Below are 10,210 nucleotides of genomic sequence, written 5' to 3' on the forward strand. Positions count from 1 at the left end.
GAGAGAGAGAGAGACCGCGGCACGCAGAATGCCGCCTCCTGCTTAGTGATAGCGTAGAGACTGTAGTGTTCACATCACACCACACACCTAACCAAAATTCTCGTTCACCATTCAAGGAAAGTTCGATATATATACATAAATATATATATATATATATATATATATATTATATATCCGCACAAATTAGTCAGTTAGTTTCTCGACACGCACACTACAATTACTGACCGGTAACACGCACGCCCGCACACACGTATATCTACACGCACATATATATATATATATATATATATATATAAAATATATATATTTATATGTATATTTTATATTGGCGCGAGACAAGCTGAAGGGCGCGCCCGGCCGAAAATCAGACGAGAGGAAAAGAGAGAGGAGAAAGAAAAGGGTTATACTCTGCCGCGGGAAACGTGACTAAGTCTCGTCGAGGAATTTCCAAAAGAGGTGGTGGTGCTGCTACTTCCGTTTCGTTTCGTCACGTTGCGTTGCCGTTTTTCAACATCCGGCATTTGTTCCCTTCTCCTCGCTCCCCACTTTCTCGAGAAACCGCGAACGAGACGAGGGACCTTTCATCCCCGCCCCCTTCCCCCTGGCGGCTGAGATTTTCCTCGTGACAATTTTCTTGCTTATATACAATCCCGTCAGGAGCTACCGGGATCTCGACGCGTTGCGTTTCGTCATTTTACGGAACTGGAGTGAGATCGACGTAGTGAATACAAGCTTGATCCACTGATTTTTTTCTCTCCGTAAATCCGTGGTAAATTCTTCTCCTCTTCAAGGACATCGTCCGTTGAAGCGACATTAGTGTAGACCTGTTAGAGCTATTAGAGTGCGTGCGACTCGATGCAACAGCCGGCTCTCGGCGAAGCGTCTCTCGTCACGTTCAAAGTGTGTAATTACGCGTATTATACCATCTTCGAATTATAGAGACGAGGCGGCCGCTCGATTGGACAAAATTAGCCGGAGAATGCCTGTGACCCTTTTTATAATGACCGCGAGCTGAGAGTCTATCTGATCCCTTTCACATTAATTCCGTGACCGGCAATTTTTTTGTCGTTATCTAATTGTCCAATTATTTAATTTATCCAGTGAATCGTATTCGCTGCGCTTAATTTAAGTCATTTAAATTTACGGAAGTAACTTTAAAAAAATGAGAAACTTCTGATTTCCTCTGGCGATGTTAAATTGTCTTTTTGACAAGAATTTTTCTGTTCAATTATAATTTAACAAATTAATTTGAAACATTTGAAATGAATTTAATGCAATTGGTAAATAAAAAGAATCCGTTTTCATTTTTTCTTACAAGAATATCGTACGCTACGTTCCTTATACGTTTCTCTTATAAATTCTCGAGACTTTGGCTTCCAAGACATACGTTTGGACCGGAGCTAAAAGAATCATCCCCTCTCTAAAGTTGTGGAAAATCGCGCTCGTTCCCGGGAAGTAGCCGGCGTGTCGGTGCGCGAAACGTGTCGCGAGCGAGCGCTGTAACGCGACGGAATTAACGCGAGAGCTAACAGGAGCACCACTACCTCGTGCATCAGTAGATCGCTCTTCGGAGAGGAGAGACACGCGGGAGCCGGAAGGGCAGCACCAGCAACAGCAGCAGCGGCAGCCGGAAGGGTAGCAAAAGAGAGAGAGAAAGAGAGAGAGAGAGGAGGAGGAGGAAGAGGAGGAAGAAGAGAAAACGTACGGGCAATAAATACGAGAGAAAGGTTTCTCGGCCGCGACCTTTGACCCACCGCGACCTACCACGAGCTCACCACGAGCCCTTGACGCTTGAGCCCGGGCCGAGGATAGTTCGTCAGGATTCATCATTAGGATCTTCGATCTGACGGCCGGACTGGGGGAGGTGCAGCGCGACTGGAAAATTGCAACAAGAGAGGACGGACGGAATCGCCCCCCGTCGATTCGAGAAGGACTCTCGTCACCGACGATTCTCCGTCCACACTCGTGTCTCTCTCTCTCTCTCTCTTCCTCGCCGTTTCGTGCGTCGGAAGCGTGCGTTTTTACCTAAATTTACTAACGATCCTGCCTGATCGTCGCGTGTGCGAGCTCCAGAAATACGTGAAAGACACTCTGATTTTCGCGTTTAAAGGCAGTTCAAGCATCGAGCAAAATCTCCGATTTTCTTGCTCGATCGTGTAGCTTGATCTTTTTCGCCTCTTTTTTTTTCTTTCCATCTTCGACTCTCGCTCGTCAAGGGCGTCGTCTTTGTCGCCGTAGTCTCCTCGTCGTTGCAGCGACATGGGCGGATGTACTTCGAAGGATACCACGTCGGGCGACGAGTACGTATCCGTGAGAAAGTTTTCAATGGGATGAGAAAGACCGCCTCCTTCTCTTTCTCTCTTTTTCATCTGTTTAGCTTCGTTATTCCCTTTCTTTTCATTTTTCCTGATTTTCCTTCTAAGAAGCTTATTCGGTTTTAGATATACTAAGATTTTGTTTCATTCTACGTGAATTTCAATTGCGATTTGTGCATAGGTCTTTTCTCTTTTCTTTTTTTAATTTAAACTTTTTGCACCTTGTATATCTTTTTATTCATATTTTCTCTTTTTTTTCTCAAATGTAGAAAAAAGAAAAGAAAAATCGTGTAAAGATTAAGTTGAAAAGAACAGACCTTATATCTGTTGAAGTAAGGGTTTACTTATTCTAAGTATTACAATACTTTAAATTATTATTTGTAATAATGTATACTGGGTGTGCCATTATTCTTAATGTATCATAGGAATTTTATATATGTATAAAAGGAATTTAAAAGGAGGAGGAATTAAAAAAGAATTTAATCCAACTTACGAAAGTCTTGATAAAAATCTGAATAGTTGAATATGGTGATATGAGCAACTTTCCGAGTTCCCGCTTTTTTTTCTTCTTAATTGTGTGTCTAACAAACTTACCAGGCTGGTCTCTTGGGTTTATGACGTCTGCGGATTTTTGCGCGATGGTTTAACGCGACATCAATGCCCGTCTCGTATGTGTTCCGCGTAAAGGATCTCGCATAAGCTAAACTCTCGTCTCTCCTCATTCTTGAATCGACGCGACGATCGACGCATAATCGTGTTTCGACGAGCGATGGGCGGTGTATGCTCGTCGCTGGGTATATGTGAGTCTGCGGACGACCAACAAAATGTCCAACAAACCGAGAACGTCAATGACGACGACGACGACGTGTATGTATGCTCATTTGGCATTCGACCCTAGGATGCACTCCGTGAACTCCATTCCTTTCGAACGGAATCGATGGACCGTTCGAGAGTTGTCAGTCTATTCGTCTATTTCTCGCAACATTGGAGACATAAACAAATTCCCCCATCGGGATACTTTTAAGCCTATTCTACAATATGCTCTTTGTTTCCTATTTCTTGCTTTTTACCTCTTGCTTTTTTCCTCCCTTTGTGACCGTTTTAACAATTGTATATTTTTTGCTACTGTTTCCTGTTTCTTCCAAAGTTCATTAACTTTTATCTTGAGTGACAGAAAACAAAAAATCAGATAAGAAGCAAAAAGACAAAATGTAAAAAATAACAAAAAAACAGAAAACGAAAAATACATTGTAGAATAGACTTTATGAACAAATCATTCTCTTTCTCGAGATCTCTCACTTTAAAAAAATGACTAACGTGTGATTGAAAGGGTTAATTTTTTTAAATTCAACAATTGAATTAGATTAATGCTTAAAAAAAGGAATATTTTAAACTTAACAAAAAGGAATTGTATACTTTTACAATGAGCTACTTACTCGCGTCATGGAATTTTTAACTTGCAGTGCATCCTAGAGTTAGCAGATGCAAGTGCACCGCGTATCAATAATGAGGCACACGCTGCACCAAAGGAATTTTAAAAGCATACCTGAAGTATAGATATCAAATATATAAGAAAATATAATAGAAAATATATATATATATAAAAGCAATGCTACGTCGTTGAATAAAATCGACGAAACACCATGTGGATGATTCAGAATTATCCGATTTAATCGGATTAACGCCAAGTATTCAGGCACGACAGATGTTAAAATATTTTGCACTCGCAATTAAACAATTTAGTATACAAATACAACTAGCTCTACGTATTTATTTGTAGCATCCATTTTTAATGTCTACTTGATGTTCTGCACGCTGTAAAGAGACCACAACGAGCAAGGCGAAATAATATCCATTGAAGGATTAATTTTTCAAATTAGGCGAATTAATCTTAAAATTAAATGAAAACAATCGGGCGCAAATTAATTTTACCAAGTTCTTGAATAAGCAAAATTAGACAGACTATAACCTGGTTTTTCATTTACTAGTTAATTTGTAATTAGGCTCACTTGATAATATAAAAAAAATTATATTTTTCTATCTATAGATATATTAATCACTAAACTATTTTTAAAATTACCACTACAAAACTATTAGTTTAAGCATAGCTAAAAAAAATATAATTTACATTATCAAGTGAGGTGAAATCTAAACCATAAGTTAACCAAATAATGAAAAATCAAGTTTCAAGCGGATTGGACTGGTTCCTTCAATTGAATTACAAAAAATTGTCTTTTTTCATTTCATCGTTATTATGATGAAAAATGTTTTCATCTTTAACGTGATTCTTGAACATTTTGTTACAGTAAAAAGAGTAACAACATGGTGGACGCAGCAGTTCTAGATAAACTGGAGTCCGGCTATGCGAAGTTGGCTGAGTCCGACAGCAAATCGCTGCTGAAGAAATATTTGACCAAAGAGATCTTCGATCAACTCAAGACTAGAAAAACCTCATTTGGTTCTACTCTCTTGGACGTTATTCAATCTGGTTTGGAGAATCATGATTCTGGAGTCGGTATCTATGCGCCCGACGCCGAGGCGTATACCGTCTTCGCCGAGATCTTCGATCCCATCATCGACGATTATCATGGCGGCTTCAAGAAGACTGACAAGCATCCGCCCAAGGACTTCGGTGACGTTGACTACTTTGGCAATCTCGATCCCACCGTAAGTTTTTCCTACAAATTTTATTTCTTATTACTAAGTTTCTTTATGTATAAAAAATAATATTATTAGTACGATTAAATCTTATAATAGTAATTATTAAACTATAATGATTATATAAGTAGATTATTATTTTTGAAATTTATTAATGAAATTTTGATGACTTTTTCCTTTTATAAAACAGGGTGAATATATTGTGTCGACTCGCGTGCGATGCGGCCGCTCCTTAGATGGATATCCGTTCAACCCGTGTCTGACGGAGGCGCAGTATAAGGAGATGGAAGAGAAGGTATCCAGCACGCTGTCAGGCCTCGCCGGAGAACTGAAGGGTACTTTCTATCCGCTTACCGGCATGAGCAAGGAAGTGCAGCAGAAGCTGATCGACGATCACTTCCTCTTCAAGGAGGGCGATCGTTTCCTTCAGGCAGCGAACGCATGCCGTTTCTGGCCCACCGGACGTGGTATCTTCCATAACGACGACAAGACTTTCCTGGTCTGGTGCAACGAAGAAGATCATCTTCGCATTATCTCTATGCAAATGGGTGGTGATCTTGGACAGGTAACTACACTATGCTAAAAAATTAAGGAATCACTTATTTTGTCTTTCAAAAAATAGACAATTTTTTAAAAGTTTGTCTTCCGTGAGCAGTTAAAGTATTATAAAAAAAAGATACTTTTGCTTCAATGTTGAATAACTCAGTGAAAAAAATCGCACAACAATCAATAAATATGCAAGATAATTTAAAGATAAAGATTTATTCTTTCAAAAATTATAAACTATATTTGTATGCGATTTTTAATTCACGTCATAGAACTTTGCAAAGTTTGTAAAAAAAGTTTAAGATTTAATGGCTTTCCATTTATATTGATGTAGCTTTGTAAAAAAATCAGTAAAATGCATAAAAAATCAAATTATCATTCAAAATCATGCTTTTTAAATCATTTCATAATCATTTTTACGAAGTTACTCTTTCTTGAAAACTTACTTATTTTTGGAGAGCAGAATAAGTAATCTTTTAATTTTTCAGTGTATAGTATATTCAGAAACGATAATATAAATAAGAGATAATATAAATAAGTCTGATAAATAAATCAGGCTCAAACATAATAAAAAGAAATAACAGCTTTCAACTTATCAAAAATCGAATTATCTCTTTAATAGGTTGAAATTTGTTATTTTTTATTAATATTCATTTATTCTGTCCTAAAGACAAATTTTTGTCATTATATATAATTTTTGTTTTTAACAAATTATACTAATTTTTAGTTATACGTTTATATTTAGCAAGCATAAATATCTAAAAGAATATTATTGACGTAAATATCTAAAAAATATTTTTAATTTTTTTGTAATAGCTTAAAAATTTTTTTTGAAACTTTTATATTGTTTAAGTATGTAAATGTAAAACGTAAAAATGATATAATGTTTGTTAAAAAAGATTTCGTAATCGATTGACGAATTTAATTTAGCATTACAATATAATTACCATTGACATATCCAAATATTAATTAATTCATGTTTCAGGTATATCGACGCTTAGTGACAGCGGTGAACGAGATCGAGAAGCGGCTGCCATTCTCGCACAACGATCGTTTCGGCTTCCTAACGTTCTGCCCGACGAATCTGGGTACGACGGTGCGTGCCTCGGTGCACATCAAAGTGCCGAAACTCGCGGCAAACATGGCCAAGCTCGAGGAGATCGCAGCCAAGTACAATCTACAGGTGCGCGGTACCCGTGGCGAGCACACCGAGGCCGAAGGTGGCATCTACGACATCTCCAATAAGCGCCGTCTCGGTTTGACCGAGTATCAGGCTGTGAAGGAGATGAACGATGGCATCGCTGAGCTCATCAAAATCGAAGCCAGTCTCTAAACCCAACCCCCATCCCCTCTCCTGATACACTTCGTATTCGTTTACTCTCCATCGTAGCCCCGTCGGACGCCACTATATTTACGTGACGTTACGCTGGAAACTGTGTCTACGGCGTGAGGATTTTATTCTGAGAATAAATAAGAGCATGAAAAAATCGTTCAACGACGATCTAACGCCGGCGGCATCGAGCTTTTCAGCTGTTTTCGCGTTACCCGTCTTTATACATATATAAAGACGTATATATAAATATCGTAATTAGCGCTGTCTAGTACGATGTAAGCTATCCGTGTTCAAGCCATCTTCTTTTCATTACTATTTTTTTTTCTTAATTTTAATTAATAAAGAGAAATTTTGTTCGTATATGAAATAACCGTAATTATAAATTATATTACTTTGAATAGAATAGAAAATCTTAGAAGGAAGTTAATTGTATTTTGTGAAATTTTTTAATATACGATTTTTGTTTCCAATTTTTTTTTATTTATAGCGATTATTAATCGCTATACTTTATATTATGTCTGTACGATATCTTGTCATTAATCTAATCGAAAACATGAAATCATAAATTAAAGGAAACAAAATATGTGATAAAAGATGGCTTTATTAGAGGTCAGCTCACATCGCACTCTGCACGTTGTATTCGACAGTATTTTATTTAGTTTCGTACACTTGTTCCTTTTTTCTCGTTCTTAGTATGTAATTTGAAAGATCGGAAAATATTCTCGAAGCAACGCACTCGCGATTTCGTTTAAATTTCTTTTCTTTTTTTTTTTTTTTTTTCTTTTGATTGCAATCGCATTTGTTATCGATACATAGTCACGCGCGTTTACACAGTAGTGCTCTAGTACTAGTCCCCTGCAGTTCGTCGTGATTGTCTATTAAACGAGATAATAAGGGAAAAGAGAAGGAAGATGTCGTCGCTGTTTTAAAAGATATTCATACGATGACGACGGTTTTTAAATTATCCGTGTTCTTGAGATTGCCACGGAGCATCAAGGGATCGCGGGGAGTGCTGTTCTCAGTACTTTGCGGTCTTTCTAGTCTGCGGATGGTGGAGAGCGACATTCATGTTTTTTCATTCTCTTTTTTACCACATGAGAAGCCAAGAAGGAACATCTGCGCGACGGATTTTAACACGCACTACAAAACACACGCGAGCAAGCGTTGCGGCATATTATAGAGACAGTGTATTACCAGCAGATTCGACAAGATGTACGGTGAGAATATAAATAATGAAACACGAAAATAAAAAGACATACACATTACATATTTCGTTGCGTGTTTTACTTTCCCAATTTTATTCGACTTTCTAATTCCTGATATCACTTTATTCTGAAATCCTGAGGATATCTCTATCGTAACTTTTCACATTGATTGTTACATATTTTTAAATTGTCAATTTAATTAAATATTTATTTTTATATTTTTTACCATCATGATAGATAATCCATTAACTAATTTGCCGTAATCTTCAATTTAGGACCCTACAATATTAAGAAATTATCATTGTTAAAAATATTAATAAGAGTGACATACTTCTAAGATCTTGGCGTTTTACATTAACCAGTTTTATTAATATTATATTATAAATAAAAAGAAACTTAATAAAAGGCATTTGTGTCAAAAAAATATTTTAAAAATAAATTAATAATAAACGGGAATTTTTTATTAATCTTATAAAATGTATAAAACAAGAGAAATGCCAAATATAATGAGATTGCATCTTGATATCTAATAATACTTTTATATGAATTATGTGAAGAATTGGAAAATTTAGTAATTCACACAAATAATTTTAGACTTCAAGATGCAACTTCGAATGTATTTTATAGGCTTCTATTTGTCTTATTCACGTATAAATGGTCAAGTTTAACTTATATATATTGTATATGAAGTATTTAGATATTTGTGTTATCTGACTTGGTTAATGTACATTTCTATTTTACAGTAAGAATTATATTTCAGTAAATTGGAAAATACGTACAAACAAAAACATATAATAAACAAATTTAATTTTATTAAATAAACATTGTTTAATCTCTATAAATATACAAAGCTCCTATTACATGAGTAATAAAATACGTAGCGATATTCGTATACAGTTAAAAAATTATAATGATGAAAAAATTGTATATTATCGTATACAATTTAAAATTTTTTACGTTATTGATATATACGATAATTTTTACATCGCATATAAGACATTGATATAAAGATAAATTTTACAATTCACAAATTTTCAGAATCATTTATAGAGTTACATACATTTTATATGTATATCAGCAAATTAGAGGCCAATCTCAATGCTAAATCAAGTAATAACTTGTTTTCTTATATATATATACATATATATATATATATATATATATATATGCAAATGAAGGAAAAATTTATTATTATTTTGAGTTGTTCCACTTTTCAGTAAACTTCAGCTCACTATTCTTACACTCTTACACTCTCATAGTCTTTTTACTCTTTTGTTTATTCAGTATGTAAATTATCACATAGTTTATTCGAAGTTGGAACAACTGACTCTTATTGTTATATGTCACAATATTCAAAAGATGGTGTAGAGTCTTAAAGAAAAGGAAAAGAGATGTATCGAAAATGTCAAATGAGTAATGATTTAAATAGACAGACAACTGCATGCTCATAATAAAATAGAGAGCTTTTGAGATCAAACTCTCAGTGTACAAAAGCTCGATTACATCTCCGTGAATATAAGGTATACTTTAGTACAGTTTGATTATATAAAAGTGATAAAAATTATTCATAAACTGATTAAAAAAGGAATGATCTAATTGTGTGTAATATATAATTATAATTCATAGTTCAAACTGCACGTTAAGTATGTACACATACATACACACACACACACACACACACACACACACACACACATATTATATATATATGAGCAATTTTCAAAGTGCGTTTTGTTTAAAATTTGTAATTTTCAGAAAACGAGAAAAAAAGAAACTCTGCACACAAGAAAATTATGCACTTTACAGAAAATAACAGTATATATCAATCAGTAAGATGTGAAATATTAAAAATTACTAAACAATTGCTAAAAATGTTAAACAAATGCATTTTGTTTGCCTCTAGTTAAAAAATATAATGCACTTCATAATGTCTGTTTTTGAGCATATAAATTGACGATGAAAAAATGCTTTCTGAATCTCAGAGTAGTTTATAATATGAGTCTTTTAACACTGAAATATGCCATCTCTAGCTAAAAAAATTAAATTTTTGACATTTTGAAATTCTGCTCTTCATATATATTATATATGCATATATATTAATGTATATAAATATATACATATATATATATATATATATATATATATATATATAT

General features: G+C 34.9%; 1 protein-coding gene across 2 annotated transcripts; it reads left to right on the top strand.

Annotated features, from left to right (window-relative positions):
* The first annotated feature begins 2,259 nt into the window (after positions 1 to 2,259).
* LOC105620866 (arginine kinase) lies at positions 2,260 to 6,893 on the top strand. Of its 2 annotated transcripts, none has more exons than XM_012202342.1 (4): positions 2,260 to 2,304; positions 4,629 to 4,982; positions 5,164 to 5,538; positions 6,505 to 6,893. In XM_012202342.1, exons 1-4 carry the CDS (start codon positions 2,260 to 2,262, stop codon positions 6,850 to 6,852), a joined length of 1,122 nt encoding a protein of 373 aa, XP_012057732.1. In that variant the 3' UTR covers positions 6,853 to 6,893. The 2 variants fall into 2 exon arrangements, with proteins under 2 accessions (XP_012057732.1, XP_012057730.1); XM_012202340.1 differs by having other exon boundaries at positions 2,260 to 2,300; positions 4,622 to 4,982.
* The last annotated feature ends 3,317 nt before the right edge of the window (positions 6,894 to 10,210 follow it).

The sequence above is a fragment of the Atta cephalotes genome, assembly GCF_000143395.1.
Source record: "Atta cephalotes unplaced genomic scaffold scaffold00030, whole genome shotgun sequence".
Taxonomy (NCBI): domain Eukaryota; kingdom Metazoa; phylum Arthropoda; class Insecta; order Hymenoptera; family Formicidae; genus Atta; species Atta cephalotes.